Below are 19,390 nucleotides of genomic sequence, written 5' to 3'. Positions count from 1 at the left end.
GTTTAATTGAGTAATTAAAATTAAATTATATAACATTGTTATTGTTTAATATATCAATAAAATTATGTATGCGTATAGAGCTTTAGAGCTGTCTCGGAGACTTGAGAGACAGTTTATTATGAAGGGCATCTACATGAATCCGATAATTATGAAAATGAAATGAAGTAGCAGAAGAAACACAACAGGAGAAGACTGTCTGCAAACTATGAATCATCCATTTCATGACATTATCATATTTCTTCCTTCCAAGTCATCATGTAAGCCTAAATATTTCGTGTGACAATAGAAAAGACTGCACAACTCACACCATAGTTTTAATACTCCCGTCTGAAACAGTTTCCTGTTGTAGAAATTACTTGGAGACTCTGTATACAGTTTGCACTCTAGGGCTGTGATGGGGTAGGAGATGTTGGAGGCTTGAAATCTGGATACTGCACAAAGAAAATGATCATACAGTAGATAAGCATTTCTTGAGTGGAAGGAGTAAAAGAATTAAATCAGTCTGGTGAAAGCAAGTCATGGCCTTTAAAATCTAAAGCACATAGACCAACACACACAAGGAAAAAGATCAAGAGTAAACTAAGTAGGTATTACTGATGGATATGGAGAAAGTGGTCTTGGAACTCCGAGAAGTGATTCCGCTTTAACCTCTGTTTTCGGTACTGAATTTATTTGGGGACCTGGTTCAACAGCTGCTTCTGCTTTCTGTTCGTTACTTTCTACAGAAGCAGGTGCCGAGTTTGCCTCAGCTGGTGCAGGAAGAGCCTTGCTGCCACTCACTGGTGTTGGTAGAAGTGCTCTCCCAATTTCCTAATTTTCCCGAGTAATAGTTTAGTGTTTATTGGAAGAAAATCAGTAGCTTTGGCTTAAGACAATAGTTTTGGCTTAAGAGATTTGTAAAAGGAAAATCAATTACAAATATTTTACACAAAATACCTTTATCTCATCGACAAGCTCTTTAGGAGCAACCTTGGTGTTCAGAAATTCATCGACTTGTTTTAGTGTTTCTTTCCGATCCTGACATGAAATCCAATGCAAGATAAATTAACTCAAACCTCAATATTTGGTATGTAAAAAGAGCTAGAATTTCTAAGTAATTTTCTAGGAAATGCAGTACTGAATAGACAAGTATCCCACTATAGCCAGGTCAAGTGACTTGTTGCTGTTGGCAGCCAATATGATGATTATTTTCATTCATGGCCACATAAATAAGTTGTGTCTAAAAGTTGCAAGAGAAATTAAAATAGAAAGGTATGTATGGCCTACTTCTGCAAACAGGAGTTTTTTGCCAACAAATTGAACAATAGCAGCTGAGCCTAACAGTTGAAGTATTGTTTCTACCTGGGGAATAAACAGCAGAATCCAATGTTATTCCCACATCAAAACTGATCTTCACTGAAACAAAAACAAGAAAGAAGACAGAAAAAATGATAGGAAAAGGGCTCAAAAACCAAACCTCTGTAAATGCTAATAAACCTAATCCAGTTGCTGCTGCAATCCCGAGGGTGACAGGCAAACCATCAGAAGCCTCCTGGACATCAAGCGTAACAGTTTGAAGTTTAAAAGATTATAAATTAGCTTTTAGCATTGAAGAAATGAAAGAAAACTTTAAAAGGGTTGCATGGAAAAGATAGTTTTCTACACTGTTTTACAAGAACTAAAATATCAGTGGGTAATTAGGTAGATGAGCTTCAATACATACTCCAAAGATACCATCAATAGACTCTGTCAAACTGCTGAGATCAAGACTCAATGCTTTCCTTGCTGGCATCCAAGGAAGACCACTATTCTGCAAAATGTGAAAACATCTCAGAGCTTCTAATCAAGGCTTTTACTGCCATGACTAAACAAAAATAGCAGTGCATGAACAGCACATACCATCCATCCTCGCGGTCCTTCTGCTCCATCCTTTATGGCATATGCAGCTTTGAATCCATTTACAGTGACTAACTCTGCAACCAGTCCGGAGTTCCCATCAAATCTGGCTTCCATCACAAATTTTACAACATTAACTTCATGTATGTTCATTTTCACAATGCATAAAATGAAGAGATGTATAAAAGATAATGTGTGCACCAAATACAAGCCATTCAATGCAGAGGACAATAATATCCTTTGCTACTCAATTAAATCCTGTCACCTCATACTGCCACCAGATGAATACGACTCTTTTTCTAACCAAAGGAGTGCATAACATTAAGTCTAGACTAGATTAAACATCTATCATAGTTCCCAACAATGTGATGCAGCCCCTAAAAAGTTACTTCAAGCTTATATTGTTCGAGAAAAATAGTTTAAGGGTCACCAAAAGTTGTTTAGTAGTCTTTAAGCCGCAGGATAGCTCATAATTTCTAAATACACTCTACCACAAGAACAGATTGTGGAGTAGTGTTTTCGTTAGTCTCATGAATCGGGGCTTTGCATATTGATCGATCCAACTTGCACAAATTCTTTATACAATAGGTTTCGACTTTATTAAGTGATTATCTCATCCTTTGTTTTTACCTTTCCAACTTATTTTAAATTTGTATGGTTTTATACCAGTTTATATGTATGCAATCATATATGCAGTACAACTCAACCATTTAAGTATGCATTATCTGAAGTTTAAGGAGATAAACATCGTCCACTTACTTGTCTAGAATAAACAATGTAGTATTTTCTGGTTCCTTGAACTTCAAAGACAGCTTCTTCAAGAACCCTGGCTTATCTTCACCTTTGTAAGCAATTGACACAGGCTTCTTACCCAAACCTCGGACATCAGGACTACCCACTTGCCTAAAATCCACTGGAGGTCTTATATCCAGCAACTGGGCACTCCCATCTTCACCTAACTTTGCATAAGCATTTTTGGCAGATTCAACACCCCATGGTTTAGGCTTGTTTAGAACCAGAGACAAAATCAATGGAACTGCCAAAATGGTAACGCCACCAGCTACAATTGCAGGATTCTCAGTTCCAAAACTAATAACAGTATCAAGAATTCCACTTACATCACCATCAGATGTGGAAGAACTTGTTGACTGCTGCAGTGCTCCTTCATATGTTAAAGCTTTAGCTAAACCAGTACCAATAACTGAAGATACTAGCACTAAACCACCATGAACGCTCCTTTTTAAAGACTCTCGAGAAGTTGAGAGTCTGGATAAAGAAGTTGTGGATAGAGACTGGATTTTCCTGGGCTCTGTTCTTCTTTCACAAAGAACTGAAATAGGGGTCAAGCTTGCAGCATTGAGGGCCTCCATGGCATAACTTAGTGAGACAGATTCTTCCTGGCTCTTAAAGAATCGATGGACAAGCTTGAACAACCATGTTATACAGAAGGAATTTGTGTTTATTTCAGAATGACAAGCCTTGGCTTCAAAGGGTGCAATTTGGCCGGCTTACTTTGAGTGGGGAGAGGCGCTGATCTGGCATGAGATATGAGATTTTTGCCACTCAAGAAATGACACGTGGCAATTGAGATGATCATGTTTTTAGATAGTTTGGTGACTTTTGATAGTTCCATGTGATTGTGTGGCTAAGAAACGTCTGAAGAAAATTTTAGAAACTCTTAGTACATGTACTGAACAGTAGTATAAACATAACAAGGGTTAAGATTTTCTAGTTAAAAAAATAAGTTGAAATTACCTTTAAATTTATTAGAAAATTTTGAAGAAATTAGAGGCGAGTTTTGGCTTGTGAAGATAAATGCCAGTGCTGAGACTGTCTAGAAGAAATAGCATTTTGAGGGAAGGTTGCTTGCAACGGCAAGATCTTTACATGTTCAGTAAGGATCTGCCAACGAAGATTAACAAACAGTCCCTAGAACCAAATTATGTTACATTGTAGAAAGAAATAGTAAAAATTTTAGTGTTGACTACAGAATATCAAAAAAGTAATCCAAACCCTGCCCTATTTCCCAGATGGAGAGGCCAGTTCCCCATAAATGAGCTTCCTCTAGCCGCATAGATATTGACATCAATGATGGGTAGAACACTGCATGCTTTTCATTGTTCTCATCAGAGTAGAGGAAGAAGTGCTCCCCGATGTTTTTTTCCCACTGCATAACAGGCCTGTACTTTTCCAATAAATGGAGGTACTCCCTTCCAGTGATAGCTCCACCACCTGATCCTGCAATTTGGTTTTATGAATCAAAGCCCATTTAAAAAAAAAAACTAATAATCAAAAAGCTTAATCAGGTACTGGTGTTACAGTTCCAGACCAGATCCATTAAAAAAATTTGTGACACATAATGACAAGAAGGGAAATTTTGCTTATAAAAAGCCTCTCAGTGGTTTGTGTCAACTTTTTGTTGCCAAGTTTCAAATCCTCCCAGCTATTGGTCATATATTGGATCATTGACTAGGTGAAAATGTCAAACACACCCCGAGGACACATAATAATTAGGTGAAAATGTCACAAGAAATAGAGCAACAAGTTGCATCCCTGTTCATGCTCCTCCAGACTGATTGACTTTGGCCCATAAGGACTTGAATCTGCAGCATATCACTCTACTGGGAGTTGGACTAGGGAGAGATGAATCATCAATAAGATACACAATCTATTTGCCTACTCTAATAACAATAACCAACAATCGGATTATAGTTACACAATGGGAATAAAAGGAAGAAATACCTCCTGTAAGGGTGAAATCATTTCCATAGAAATTGATACCAAGAAATATCTTCCGAGCTAAGCTCTGCACACCATTCCTAGGGCTACCAAGGAGTAACTGCAGGACGGAACGTATCCACTTTAGTGGTGCATTGGGACCGGGATTATGAGGACTTGAGAAGTCATAAGTCATTAGTGAGAAACCATCTACAGCATCACTCAAGCTTTGAAGATCTTCTGGGCCAAAATCGTGTGCTTGAAGCTTCTCTGAATGTGGTGGACCTATGACATATACCAACTGCAAATGTTGCTCACTGTTCCTCTCCGTGTTCATTGAGTGCAATGCATGTCCAAGTTGTTTTATAAAGTCCAAAGCCTAAGTTTTCAAAGAAAGAAGAAGTCAGTTACACAGATCAGCAAGAACCAGGCTAGGTTGATGGAATTCTCCAGCTAACCACTTGTTAAAAATAAATTCATCCAAACCCTACAAGTTTTTAAACAAGGAAGCATTATAAAGTTGTTATTAAAGTAATTATTTACCATATTCCGCATATCTGGATCGTGCAAGATACCATAAGCTGCCCACCTGGACCAAGACTCTAGTACAATACCATCATATTCCATTTCCCTGTTTCATCAAGGAAAGAAACAACACAAAATTCAGGGCGGAAAACAGCAAAACTCATTCTGTCAACCCAGTCAAAAGATAAGACTAATGAGATCGTTTATTCTACAGGATCCCCACATGCAGATGAGCTAATTCTGTCCATCCATGATTGTTGAAATACTAGGTCTTATACATGCTACTATAAGAATGCTATTGCCAGTTGAACAGGTTAGATTTATATTAGAATTAACACAAGTATCACTTTTCACTCAATAGTAATTCGGATATTTTTTTGAATTCCTGACACATTTTTAAAAGAAATATAAATCGGGACAGTGTAAAATGGATAATTTAATATAACCTAAATTAGGATGTATCGACATAATGGCAACGCATAATGAATTGTGGGTTCCATCATATCTGCAGTACAAGCTTCTTCAGATGCTTCATGAAAAATTATTCAATTGGATTAACATCACTTCTAATATTGTAAAACTACATACGATAACTGAACAATGATGAGAGTTGAAGAACAAAAGATGAGCTATTGCTAAAAGCCAGGTATATCATTCTGAAATCTAATCAACAAATCAATTCTCTTATAAAGATCACTAGAATTAAAGAGGAAGAATATAGAAGTATAAGAACCGGGATCTTACTTGCACTCTGCCAATATAAGCTCAATTGCTTTATCCCTCAGTTTCTTCTTCATAATCAAGTCCCTGGGAAACGCTTCCAGAACAACTCTGGGCAACACCTATTATCAAAAAAATTATTCCCCACCAAGTTACCCAAAAAAAAAAAAAAAGAAAAGAACAATTAGCCCTTTAATTACCAGAGCATGTCCTTTCATTCTTAGCTCTGAGATCCATCCTTTATCAGCATTATGTCTCCCTTCAATGATCAAGGTGGTCCCCTGGCTGGCAGCAACAGAAGGAAGGAAAATCATTAAACAAGCTGATGGACTAAAAAATTTCTTCATTCCTTACTTTATGACAGCACAAATATCTCCACCAAACATTTAAGCTGAAGCTCAACAACTGTGAAAAATATGTTTGAGTGAACTCTCCACTCAATTCATCCCTTCTAAATTATTATTCAGGATTAATGTTATTTAACTGACAATTCAAACATCAAAAGCCAGTACACTGCTACATAGTATAATACTATAAAATGGCGCCAGGTCTTCAAAAGAAATGCTCTCGATACCATGTCAATGATAATAATCAGGCAATGGACATACCTCTTTATATCATACCAGACTGGTGATAAGTGTGTAAATTTAGAATTGAACTTCTTTGCAATTTCATAGCCCTTGGAGTTCCTGCCAAGTTTAGCATTTAAGTACGATACAAATCATCCTTCAATAATAAAAAAATACATACAACATAATTTAACGACAGTGAACAGACCATGGAGTAATGTAGGCCAATACAGGATAAGTGTAGTGGCGATAAGATACATTCTCTGATACCTTTGAATTATCCTGAAATACAAGTAAATATTCAATTAACAAACTGATTACATATGAGATTGTATGTTAAGTAAGAAATGTACAGTTCTTACAGTGAGGATTTCTTGGTAGTTGACATCAGTTTTGATGAGTCCTCGTTGGTGTACATGAGAAATGGCTGGTTTCGAGAGCGGAGCGTACTTGAAATAATATAAGGAGATGGAAACGGCGGGAATCAAGATGAAGAAGACAACGAAAATGGTGATGAGCTTGCCATCAGTAGCTGAGTCGAATTGGTCTAATCGATTTGACGATTCCACTCGGCTCTTACGGCGATCCGAACTCTGTGCGACTCGGCGTTCTCGCCTCTTCGCCATTTTGTGTTGTCCCTGAGTCACGGTCGAGTCAAAATGACCTGCAACTGCATCTCAGATTCTCAGTTTGATGAATGAAGTAGATATCATCTCTTTAGCTATCTTCGAAATGACAGGTCGTTTCCATCCAGAACGACACAGTTTGAGTAATCTTATTCATAAAGACAGATATGCCCTCAATAACCTTCACAATTACATTCAAGTGCCACAAGAATAAAGATAATTATATCCGCTGAGAAATATCTCTATCTGCAAAGGGTTTTTGTAGATAAACCCTAAAACCCTGGCTAAGATTATCATTCAATCTATTCAGCTTCTAAAGGACTAAAATTGAGACCGTGACCAATCAATCAGGTAATTTTTCCTCTTTTATCTTTGTTCTCTAATTTTTGTACACCCATTAGTTTATGTAAACTGAAATGGAGCCCAAGCTTTTTCTTTCTTCTACTAAAGCCTCTGCATATACATCTTTACCCTTTTTCGTCTCCTACAAATCTTCTTTTCTTGAAAAGCCTCAACTTGGATGTAAATCCCATGTCTCACTTGCAACAGTAAAGGCTGAAAAGTCTGAGTTTCTTGGCAAACGTTTGGTCTTGCCTGATAAAATTGGTTATTTAAGTAATTTTAGAAAAGTCCATGTCCCTGTTGAACCAGTAAGAGCTGCTGTGAAGAGAAGGAAAGAGCTTCCCTTTGATAATGTAATTCAGAGGGACAAGAAGCTCAAATTGGTGTTAAAAATTAGGAAGATTCTAGTGAGTCAGCCAGATCGAATTATGTCACTGAAGCAATTGGGTAAGTTCAGAAGAGATTTGGGTCTCACAAAAAAACGTAGATTTATTGCTTTATTGAGGAAGTTCCCAGCAGTATTTGAAATTGTAGAAGAAGGAGTATTTTCGTTAAGATTCAAATTGGCGCCGGAAGCTGAAAGGCTCTACTTGGAGGAATTAAAGGTTAGGAATGAAATGGAAGATTTGTTGGTCACGAAATTAAGGAAATTGTTGATGATGTCCCAAGACAAGCGGATTTTGTTGGAGAAAATTGCTCATTTAAGAACTGATTTTGGGTTACCTTTTGAATTTCGTGACACTCTTTGTCATAGATACCCACAATATTTTCATGTTGTTGCAACTGGAAGAGGGCCTGCATTGGAATTAACTCATTGGGACCCTGATCTCGCTGTATCTGCAGCTGAGTTAGCTGAGGAGGAAAATCGAGTTAGGGAGTTGAAAGAAAAAAATTTAATTATTGATAGACCACTTAAGTTCAATAGAGTTAAACTTCCAAAGGGTCTTAATCTTTCTAAGGGTGAAATGCGAAAGATTTGTCAATTTAGAGATATGCCTTATATTTCCCCTTATTCAGATTTTTCAGAATTGAAATCAGGTACACCAGCGAAGGAAAAGCATGCTTGTGGGGTTGTGCATGAGATTTTGAGCTTGACTGTTGAAAAGAGAACTCTCGTGGATCACCTCACTCATTTTCGAGAGGAGTTTAGATTTTCTCAGCAGCTGAGGGGGATGCTGATAAGGCATCCTGATTTGTTTTATGTGTCCTTGAAAGGTGATAGGGACTCAGTTTTCCTCAGGGAAGCATATCATGATTCTCAATTGATAGATAAAGATCGACTGTTGGTAATCAAAGAGAAATTCCGTGCACTTGTCTCTGTTCCCAGATTCCCACAGAGAAATGTTCCGAGTAAAGATGATGATAGTGCTGATGAGCCAGAAGATCAAAGCTACGAGGATGGAGAGGGATTGTCGGATATTGATGATTATTTGACTGATGGGCAGTTTGATGATGATGACAAAGATGAAGAAGATGATGAGAATGGGGATGATTGGAGCGATGAAGATGATGATCAACCCCCAGATTTCAGTGAAGATGATGGAGCTTTGAAGATTGGAGTGAGCAAATCAGTTAAACAGGTAGACCGCACAATGAAGAATGAAGAGAAGGTGCTAGTCCTTCCAGATGGTAGGCCAAGAGAGCGCTGGTAAAAGGATGCAAATTTCTTCATGCAGTGTAGGTCTTAATCTTAGAGGCATTGGCCCAAATTTCATCATTTGCTTCAAAATGCATAGCCTGAAATTTATTCTACTAGTTATAGGATCCGGCCATCAGGGGGTAACATCTTGCCAATGGGAAAGGATAAACCTTGTATCATGTTTCTGATTTATAACGGTTGATGCCTTTCGATAAGATAATGACGTATCAAAATTTTTGTGTATTTTCAGAGCTCTATGGCTGAATATTTCGTGTGAGATGTTTCTATTGAACTTTTGTCTGGGAAAACTATTCATTTATTCTACACATTGAACTCACGTCAAGATTTTAATAATTTATGGTGAATCAGTTAATCGTGCTGATGAATCCAGGTCCAAGTGTCCAGAGAAGCTTCACACATGATCTAGTTGTTGAATTTAGATATAGGAATAGCTTACTTCAGGATTGAATTGATTTTTCTATTCGAGGGCAGGGCTTATAATAATTTGTAATTATTGGAGTGCATGCGTTTGCACACGGAAGTAGAGTCACTCCAGGAAGTTTGTCTTTTGCAAATTCTACAGAACCATATGAATCAACACTCGGTAAAGTTTCATGATGTATGTTGCCGTTCTAATTTCTCTTGCTGTGATCCTTTCAGTGTTATAAAATATATTCATCTCCATAACCAAGAGATTGAAAACCAGTATTTTAACTAGAACTTTGACAATTTTAGTCATGCCTCCTGGAGGGTATGTGAATTCGGCAGCAGCATGAGTGACCTTTTCTTCTACTAAAACATTGGATATAATTTTTAGTACTGTCTAATTAGTTGAGTGACAAAGAAAGAGACCAACCAAAGCGATGCTCACTGACCTTTTACATTTTGAAAATCTAGAAAGATTCATATATTCATTGAAGAAATCAGAGTTAATGGGAATTAGATATATGAGAATCTTGGTTGACATATTGTGGTGGAAATTCGGTGATTCGATGCAATGAATCACTTGTTTCAACTTGTGTTTTATGTTCTCTTGGGTATGAAGATTTTAGGAATTGTTCTTGCGTGGACTTAATGAGATTATGGATATGGTTGAACTTGAGATGCCCACAGTTGCTTTATTCTTCCTCACATGGACCTTCTTGTTAAAATCAACAGGCAGAAGCAGAATTTTTTTAGGCCTATAAAAAGGTGATTGTCTGGCTGAAATTTTTGTATAGCCTGGAGATGAGTTGAGGCAGGCAGAGTGATGTGAGACTTCAAGTAACTGGTTGTCTACTCCCCCTCAAGGGCTTCCACTTTGCCATCTCCGGTGAGACAGCACCACCAAATAATGGCAGCTGGAGGCCTTTGAGAAGGGTGTAAACAAGCTGTTCCCTGCTTACCAAGACTGCTTTCACTGCTTTAACAAGGGTGAGAGGGAAAATATTCACTCTCTTCTTTTAAAAATTTCTATTTTCAATCACTCATGCTTCTGTTTATATAATTTTATTTCCATATTCTCGCCCGACCCACAATAAGAAAACTCTGCAATTTTTTGTATATATGTGGTGAAATGAAATCATTCAATTTTTTCTTTGTAGGCATTTGGTGAAAATTTTCAACCATGCAACAACAGCATAAAGAATGCATTAATAAATCGAGAATTTTATGTTTTTTTTTTTAACAAGAAAGATCTTGAAGTCTCAACAAAGTTTGTCCTATAACTTATTTCGAATCTTCACTGAGTCCTGCTTTAAAAGACCTTTTTGAGGACATCAAATTCAGATATTCAGTATAGAGGCATACGGTGCGTTTAGATGAAAGTGTAGGCTAATATCAAAACGACCCGTTTTAGGACACGAGGATTCAGGATAAACCTTATCCAGAAAAAATGAAATGTGAAAAAATGGAACTATGCCTCCATTGGCAGCACAAAGCTTTTTAGCATTTTCTATTTAACTGCTAATTCTTCACGATCTTACCCGCCAAAAGACCGCCATGGCCAAGTTGTGTCCGATCCAACGCCTCCACCTATTCAATTCTGACACAACCCTCCATCAAAATACACCCCCCTACCACCAAAAACAAGTAATTCATTCACCGACTTTTCTTGCTCTTGCTATCACTGACGCCTCTCTCCGAACCACGTCACTCCCAACTTCTTCTCTCCAACCCTTTCCATCTACACCAGATTTTCGCTTCTTAAATGAAACAAATGAATTCGGAAGTTTGGGCTCGGTTAGATTAAAGCATGCCCAGATGATAAAAATAAGCAAGAATGGGAATTCAGACACAATGGCTAAAAATTTGATCTTGTATTACTTGGAGTTTGGTGATTTTGAATCGGCTGCCAAGGTTTTCTTTGTCGGTTATTCGAAGAATTATACAGAATGGAGTTCTTTTTGGAAAGAATATGAGAGTTTCGGGGGGACAGTACAGCAAGTTCTTGAGGTGTTCGGTGAGTTGCATAGTAAAGGGTTAATGTATGATAGCAGAGTTCTTACAATGGTTTTGAAGATTTGCACTAGAGCAATGGCATTTTGGGAAGGTGTGGCGGTTCATGCTAGTTTGATCAAAAGAGGCCTAGACTTCGATATGCATGTGACGTGTGCGTTGATGAACTTTTATGGAAAATGTTGGGGTGCAGAAAGTGCTAATAAAGTATTTGACGAAGTTTCGATTCGAGAAGACTTGTTGTGGAACGAGGCAGTCCTGGTAAACTTGAGGAATGAACAATCGACAAAGGCCATTGAATTGTTTCGAGAATTGCAGTTTTGTTTTGCAAGAGCGTATAGCAGAACAATTGTGATGTTGCTGCTAGCATGTGGAAAAATGGGAGCTCTCAATAAAGGAAAGCAAATACATGGGTATGTTCTAAAATTTGCTATGGACTCAAATTTGCCAATATCTAATTCCTTGATTAGCATGTACTCTAGAAATAACAAGCTTCAACTAGCTAGGACAGTTTTTGATTTGATGACAGATCGTGATTTATCTTCATGGAACTCAATGATTTCAAGTTATGCTGCCGTTGGTTGTGTAAAAAATGCTTGGGATCTTTTCAATAAAATGAATTCATCCAATGTAAAACCTGATATAATAACCTGGAACTGCCTTTTGTCAGGCAATTTTCTTCATGGTTCATATACAGAAACCCTGGCCGTTTTGCATAAAATGCAGAGTTTGGGTTTCAGGCCAAATCCAAGCTCTGTCTCTATTGTTCTTCAAGTTGTTACCAAATTGGAGCACTTGAAATATGGGGAAGAACTCCATGGCTACGTTATAAGAAATGGACTTGAGTATGATGTATATGTAGCAACTTCGCTGATAGACATGTATGTGAAGAATGATTACTTAGATAGTGCTAGAAAATTTTTCGATAAAATGAAGAATAGGAATATTTTTGCTTGGAATTCATTGATATCAGGTTATAGCTTCAAAGGTTTGTTTGATGATGCTAAGAAGTTATTGAATCAGATGAAAGAGGAAGGAATTCAAACTGATTTAGTAACATGGAATAGTCTGGTCGCGGGATATTCAATTTGGGGTCAGAATAAGGAAGCTTTGGCAGCCATTAATCAAATGAAAGATTCAGGATTGGATCCTAATGTGGTTTCATGGACTTCTTTAATATCAGGTAGCTCACAAAACAGAAATTATCTGGATTCCTTTAAATATTTCATCCAAATGCAGCAAGAGGGAATCAAGCCGAACTCTGCCACGATGTCCAGCTTGCTTCAAACTTGTGGAGGCCTAGGTCTGTTGCCAAAGGGTAAAGAGATACACTGCTTCTCCCTAAAAAATTATTACACTGAAGATGTATATATAGTGACAGCACTAATTGACATGTACAGCAAGTCTGGCCATTTAAAAAGTGCAGAAGTGGTGTTCAGGAAGAGTGCAAATAAACAATTAGCTTCTTGGAATTGCATGATTATGGGTTTTGCAATTTATGGCCATGGGAAAGTAGCAATTTCACTTTTTGATGAGATGTGTGGAGCAGATATCCAACCAGATGAAATAACCTTCACAGCTCTCCTTTCTGCTTGCAAGCACTCCGGTTTAGTTGATGAAGGATGGAAATACTTTGATAGATTGAGCACAGAATATGGTATAACGCCCACAATAGAGCATTACTCATGCATGGTGGATCTTCTTGGTAAAGCTGGTTATATTGATGAAGCTTGGGACTTTATTCAAACAATGCCGGTAAAACCAGATGCTACTATTTGGGGTGCTCTTCTTGGATCCTGTCGGGTCCATGGAAACCTGAAGTTAGCAAAGATTGCAGCAAAGAAACTTTTTAAGTTGGAACCATATAATTCTGCTAATTATGTTTTGCTGATGAATTTGTATGCTATGTCAAACAGGTGGGAGGATGTTGAACGCATTAAAGATTTGATGAATGATGCAGGGGTGAAAATTGGGCAGGTATGGAGTTGGATTCAAATTGATCAGCTTGTTCATGTGTTCTCTGCCGAAGGGAAACCTCATCCAGATATAGCTGAAATATATTTCGAGCTGTATCAGTTGGTTTCTGAAATGAAGAAACTTGGGTATGAGCCGGACCTCAATTGTGTACGTCAGAACATTGTTGAAGCAGAGAAGGAGAAGGTATTGTTGAGTCATACTGAGAAATTGGCCATCACTTACGGACTGATGAAGATGAAAGGCAAGGCTCCCATCAAGGTAATTAAGAATACAAGAGTGTGTTCTGATTGTCATGCTGCTGTAAAATACATGTCTTTGGTTCGAGGCCGAGAGATTTTGCTGAGGGACGGGATTCGGTTTCACCATTTTAGAGAAGGCAGGTGTTCCTGCAATGACTGCTTGCAACAGGCGAGTTGTTAGCATTCTGTGATTATATTTTTTCAGAATTTTATTTATTAGATATTTAGAAACCAATCCTTTCTCTTGTTCAGGAGGGTGGTGACACCTCATTTGTCAGCTAAACTTAGATGTTTGAGTTTTTCTCTAAAATGAACAACAGCCTAAAAGCACAGCATGCTGGAAAACAAAGGCAGGCAATAATTTACTCAGAAAGCCACTGCATATACCAAAAAACAAGCAACCAAATTGTACTGCTACTGAAGAGGTTCTCTACTGAATCTTCCTGCACATAGACGGTGAAACTACAACATGCAAACCAGTATCGCAAAGGCAACTAGTATTTGTTACATAAATATTTACAGATACGACCATAGTAGCATGCCACCACGCAAAAACCCAGTAAAACAAAGAAGTGACTTTAACTCAACCTTTTCCATTCAGGGAAACTCGCCAAAAGAACCTATACTTTTGGTACTAAAGCAGGGCCAGGGTAAAGTGTTGAGATAGAAAAACAAATACATGTAAAAGCAAGCAGTAAGAGTAGAAGAGGTGATGGAAAAGGAAAGCCAAAGGCAAAGCCACCACTGTGTTCAAAACTTCTGAGAAGAAGGTTGGGCAACTCCTACCAATCTCTAAAGACCTTTTGGAAGCTAGAACCATAAATTTATACACCACTTTAATCAACATGCTTCATCAGAATCGGTTTTGTTGGTTCATTGGGTCCTGCACAGCCATCCTCTCTGAGACATCGGCCAGTGATTTGAGATTACACCTGATCAAAGCCTGAACGAAATAACATGTCTCATCCCTGGTGTTTCCCTCTGGCACGTCCACGAGAAATGACTCGATCACCAGTGTTCCAGGTCTCCCATCAATAATCTCCGGATGGACAGTCATGATTGAAGAATAATTCTACAAATTTAATAAACAAGAAGAAAACCCATCAAGAAAACAATTAACTCATAGCTATATATTATATGGCATGGCAATTTTCAACCTCCCTTAAAGCCACAACGTTTAATCCAGAGCCCAAAATTATTTATTTATAAACGATTTACTCATAAATCAAACTGGTTCAACTCACAAGAAGGTACTCTGTGAAACGTTACAGAGAAATAGCAGAAAGGAATAGTAAGTATACCCTCAGCCTGTGATCACCACCAACAATCTTGATTTGAAGAATGTGCTCTTCATCATCAAGAAGTTCCAGCCTTTCAGTGCTGGTTGTAGCAGGAAGCCCGGACCTAACGTTAACTTCTCTAACGCTTCCGATACCAAGGTCCCCATTCACAACACATCTACTAACAAATGGCTTGTACCTCTGCGGCTGATCAAATCGCCTAACTAAAGACCACACCTGCTCAATTCATCATATGTTACTTACCAAAATTGCTTTATCATTAATCAACTAATTCAACAACATTAACTCCATTTTTTTGGGGCTTTAAATAGGAAAAAAGTAGAAGGAAAACAGCAAAGAGGACGAAAAAATTATAACAAAAATAGCCAAGCAATATAGACCAGAACCAAACAACAACAGATACTATAATGGAAATTTTAAGGTTAAAAGTTTTCTCCCTTTCTGTACTTTCGCAGCAACCAAACAGAAAAAAGAAAAGAAAACTTCAGTCAACCACCAAAAAGAACCGAAGAAAAAAATGATTAAACACAGAACTCCATAATTTCACGTGAAACAACCAATAACCAGAATAATTAAGTAAATTAAACGAAAATTAGAAAGAACTTAAAATATTTTTCAGATCCACGAAAACAAAGTCAAACATGCAAGAAAACGAAAGAAATCAAAGCTTGAGTTATTCGAAGAAAATTAAAAACAAGATTAAAAAAGATCTAATGGTAGGAAAGTAGTTACAAGATTAACAGGAGCTCTGATATGCTTAACAAGAGCTGAAGTGCACTGATTCTCTGTCGGCTCATGCCTATGATGCCTCCGTATGTAATTCGCCTCCACAAGACCGTAAGCATCAGCACCGTTCATTTTGATCAGACACAGAGAGACAGTCTCGCTTAAAAACTGGAAATTATGAGAGTAAATTTCTAAATAAAGGAAAACAGAGATAAGCTTTCTAGCAGTTACAGAGGACTTGGTTCAAAGTAGTTCTTTCTACAACTAGCTTTGGTTTGGGTTAGGCAGGCTATCAAAAATCATAAATTACCGACAATATAATTTTTTTAAATATATTTTTTATAAATAAAAATATATTCTCCTCATCTCAAAGCGTGAACCTCGTGGGCCCCCACCCTTAAAAATACACGTTACTTATCCTTTCCTTTTGATCCGTTTTGAAATAAATATTTCCATTATTTTGTACGAATAAGAAGACAATTATTTTGTTACAATGACAAAAATGTCCTTACAAGTATCAAGTAGTTTTAATATTAAATGAGGATTAAAAAAATATTATACAACTGCTTTCATGTTCTTGTGTGCCGTGCTTGTCAGACTTTCAGGTGGTGCTCTTCAGCCATATCCAATTCAACCCCTCCACTCCACTCCAATTTTATTGCTTGAAGAAACAGGTTTTAATATTTAATTCAAGTTGACGTAAACGGTAATTAGAGTTCCAGGTGTCACCTTCTTGATATCCCTTGAATTTCTTGATTGTAATTGGACCACGTTAGCTCAAATCAAATCATCGCCACATTTTCAATCATTTAATTTCCATCACCCGTCCACTCACCCGTTTTTGTCATCTTTCCACCATTTCCCTTGGTTGAATTTTTTATTTTAATAATTCAAAAGGCCAAAGCACTTATTCTCCCCCGAAGCATGGTGATTTCACAGTTTTCTTTTATTAATTTTAAAAATTTTATTTACTTATTTATAAATAATTAAAATTAATTGTGTTTATTAATTATATTATTTTCTCTCTTTAAACTTAAAAAACTAATAATTTTTTTCTAATTTAAATTTTCAAAAATAGCATTTTTCTTATAAGATTTTTAAACTTTTAAATTAAACTTTTCGATGACGATCAACGATTTCTAGACAACGTTATCAATGACAAAACTAAGGAAGACAAAAAGAAACACGATTGAAAAAAAGAGATGTCAGAGAAGAAGAAACATCGTCTAGAAATCGTCAGTTTTCATCAAAAAATTTAATTAAAAGTTTGAAAACCCGAAGAGAAAATATTGTTTTTGAAAACTTGAATTAGGAAAAATTATTAATTTTTAGGATTTAGGGAAAAAATAAAATCAAATTTAAATATATTTTTAATATTACAGATAAAATAATAATTTTACTCTTAAAACTTTAATTTTAACCGTTTGTGAATGGGTAAATAAAATTTTTAAAATTAATAGCAAAAAACTTGAAAAATCAGCATATTTTAAGTGAAAAATAGTCCTTTGGCCAACTCAAAATAATAAAAAGGGAAATTGAAATTTTTAGCACTATTTTATTCCGTGTATACAAAATTACCACTTATCCTAAAGCTTTCACAAATATACCACAACAGTACTCACCTTTCCCAAAATACCCCTCTTCAATTTTTCATACACAAATTCTCTCTCTTCTTCTCTGCAACTTTTTTCTCTCTTCTTCCTCTTCTTCCAAAGTGATAAAAGAATCACTCTCTCTTCTTCCTCATCTTCAAAAACAAAAGCAGTAAATCACTTTGAAGAATTCTTCAGATTAAGAATTCTTCAAAGTAAAGATTTAAAAAAGAAAAGATCAACCCACAAAAAAATCAGCTACATCAATTTTATATCCTAGAAGAAATGACCATCAAAAAAGATTATTTAGTAAGATTTAACTGAAAAAAAAAAATTAATATTTAAGGATTAAAACTGAAAAAAAAAATTGAGATTAACCGAAAAAAAAACAAACGTAGACGTGAAATTCTGGAAATTATTCTTATGTTGTACATATAAGGAATATATTATAATATAATATAATATATATTATTATAATATTCTAATAATATTAAAATATATTATATTATTAATAATTATATATTTTATATATATATAAAATGGTTGGCGGAATCGCCAACCATTTATACTAATATATTATATATATTATTATATTAATATATTAATTTTTTATATTATTATATAATATATTATAATATTATTATATTATAATATATATAAAGGGTTGGTGACCGCCAACCCTTTATATTAATATATATAATATATTATATTATAATATTATATATTATATAAATAATATATTATATATATTATTATATTAATTTTATATATTATTATAATATATTATATAATATTATAATATAATTATAATTTATATTAATATATAATATATTATATTATACATAATATATTATAATATAATTATAATATTCTAATTAAAAATATAATATATTATATAATTATATATTATAATATATTATATATATATATATAATTATATATATATATATATATATATATATATATATATATATATATATATATATATAATTAAATAATTATATATATATATATATAAATAATGGGTTGGCGGAATCGCCAACCCCTGGCAACAATATATAATATTATATATATTACTATATTAATATATATAATATTATATATTATAATATATAATTATTAATATTATAATAATATAATATATTATTTTATTATAACATTAATATAATGTTATAATATAATATATAATTATAATAATATAAATAATATATAATATTATAATATAATTATAATATTCTAATTAAAAATATAATATAAATAATATATTATATTATATAAATAATATATTAATATAATAATATACATAATATATTATAATATATAAAATATATTATATATAATATTAATATTATAATATATAATTTTGTTACCAAAGGTTGGCGGCATGGCGATGTCGCCAACCCTTGGTTTATATATTATATATATATATTATATTATAATATAATACTGTAACATTTTTATTGTTATGAATCTCATCTCTTTATAAAAGATAAAATGTAAGCTCTGACATACGCACCCTTTTATGAAATAAAATAAAATATATCATATATTATATAAAATGACAAATAATATATACATATATTATATTATATAATATTATATATTATAATATATAATAATATAATATAATTATAATATTCTAATTAAAAATATAATATATTATATATAATACAATATATAATTATAATTATATATTATAATATAATTATAATTATATATTATTAAATAATTATATAATATATTACATAATATATAATATTATAACATATAATTATATAATAAAATATATATAATATATTAACGGAAAAAAAAAAAAAAAGCAAACTGGAAATTCTGGGAGTTATTGCGCCAACCTTTCCCACACCACTTGCTTTGCTTTATAAAGGGTGAGCCCACCCTACATTAATGCTACAGACCAATTTCCCTTATCGCCAACTCAAACTCATTTTATATATATATATATATATATATGTATGAATACATATATATTTTTTTATATTATTATAATATATATATAAATATATTATAATATGTATTCATATATATATATATATAATTATTTAATTATATATATATAATTATATTATATATTAATATATTATATT

General features: G+C 34.4%; 5 protein-coding genes across 6 annotated transcripts; 2 read left to right on the top strand and 3 right to left on the bottom strand.

The window, feature by feature from the left end:
* Window positions 1-193: 193 nt before the first annotated feature.
* Window positions 194-3,400, bottom strand: LOC123216512 (rhodanese-like domain-containing protein 4, chloroplastic). 2 transcript variants are annotated; one of them, XM_044636940.1, is made up of 8 exons: window positions 2,635-3,400; window positions 1,879-1,981; window positions 1,703-1,789; window positions 1,457-1,531; window positions 1,267-1,341; window positions 937-1,017; window positions 581-810; window positions 194-431 (listed from the first exon to the last, which is right to left on the bottom strand). In XM_044636940.1, exons 1-8 carry the CDS (start codon window positions 3,243-3,245, stop codon window positions 353-355), a joined length of 1,341 nt encoding a protein of 446 aa, XP_044492875.1. In that variant the 5' UTR covers window positions 3,246-3,400; the 3' UTR covers window positions 194-352. The 2 variants fall into 2 exon arrangements, with proteins under 2 accessions (XP_044492875.1, XP_044492876.1); XM_044636941.1 differs by having other exon boundaries at window positions 595-810; window positions 2,635-3,397.
* Window positions 3,401-3,681: 281 nt separating this feature from the next.
* On the bottom strand, window positions 3,682-7,155 carry LOC123216514 (chitinase domain-containing protein 1-like). Its single transcript, XM_044636942.1, has 8 exons — window positions 6,770-7,155; window positions 6,616-6,689; window positions 6,447-6,527; window positions 6,039-6,123; window positions 5,863-5,960; window positions 5,137-5,224; window positions 4,618-4,972; window positions 3,682-4,113 (listed from the first exon to the last, which is right to left on the bottom strand). Exons 1-8 carry the CDS (start codon window positions 7,031-7,033, stop codon window positions 3,860-3,862), a joined length of 1,299 nt encoding a protein of 432 aa, XP_044492877.1. The 5' UTR covers window positions 7,034-7,155; the 3' UTR covers window positions 3,682-3,859.
* A 114-nt stretch (window positions 7,156-7,269) lies between these two features.
* LOC123216511 (protein WHAT'S THIS FACTOR 1 homolog, chloroplastic-like) lies at window positions 7,270-9,306 on the top strand. The gene has a single exon (XM_044636939.1). It carries the CDS (start codon window positions 7,450-7,452, stop codon window positions 9,025-9,027), a length of 1,578 nt encoding a protein of 525 aa, XP_044492874.1. The 5' UTR covers window positions 7,270-7,449; the 3' UTR covers window positions 9,028-9,306.
* Window positions 9,307-10,929: 1,623 nt separating this feature from the next.
* LOC123217266 (pentatricopeptide repeat-containing protein At4g01030, mitochondrial-like) lies at window positions 10,930-14,189 on the top strand. The gene has a single exon (XM_044638174.1). It carries the CDS (start codon window positions 10,995-10,997, stop codon window positions 13,845-13,847), a length of 2,853 nt encoding a protein of 950 aa, XP_044494109.1. The 5' UTR covers window positions 10,930-10,994; the 3' UTR covers window positions 13,848-14,189.
* LOC123217267 (abscisic acid receptor PYL9-like) lies at window positions 14,051-16,006 on the bottom strand. The gene is made up of 3 exons (XM_044638175.1): window positions 15,700-16,006; window positions 14,968-15,183; window positions 14,051-14,738 (listed from the first exon to the last, which is right to left on the bottom strand). The coding sequence occupies exons 1-3, from the start codon at window positions 15,823-15,825 to the stop codon at window positions 14,520-14,522; spliced, it is 561 nt and encodes a 186-aa protein (XP_044494110.1). The 5' UTR covers window positions 15,826-16,006; the 3' UTR covers window positions 14,051-14,519.
* Window positions 16,007-19,390: the final 3,384 nt, after the last annotated feature.

The sequence above is a fragment of the Mangifera indica genome, chromosome 5 (assembly GCF_011075055.1).
Source record: "Mangifera indica cultivar Alphonso chromosome 5, CATAS_Mindica_2.1, whole genome shotgun sequence".
Lineage (NCBI taxonomy): Eukaryota > Viridiplantae > Streptophyta > Magnoliopsida > Sapindales > Anacardiaceae > Mangifera > Mangifera indica.
Note: the sequence above shows the minus strand (reverse complement) of the source record. Positions and strands in the feature narration are given on the sequence as shown.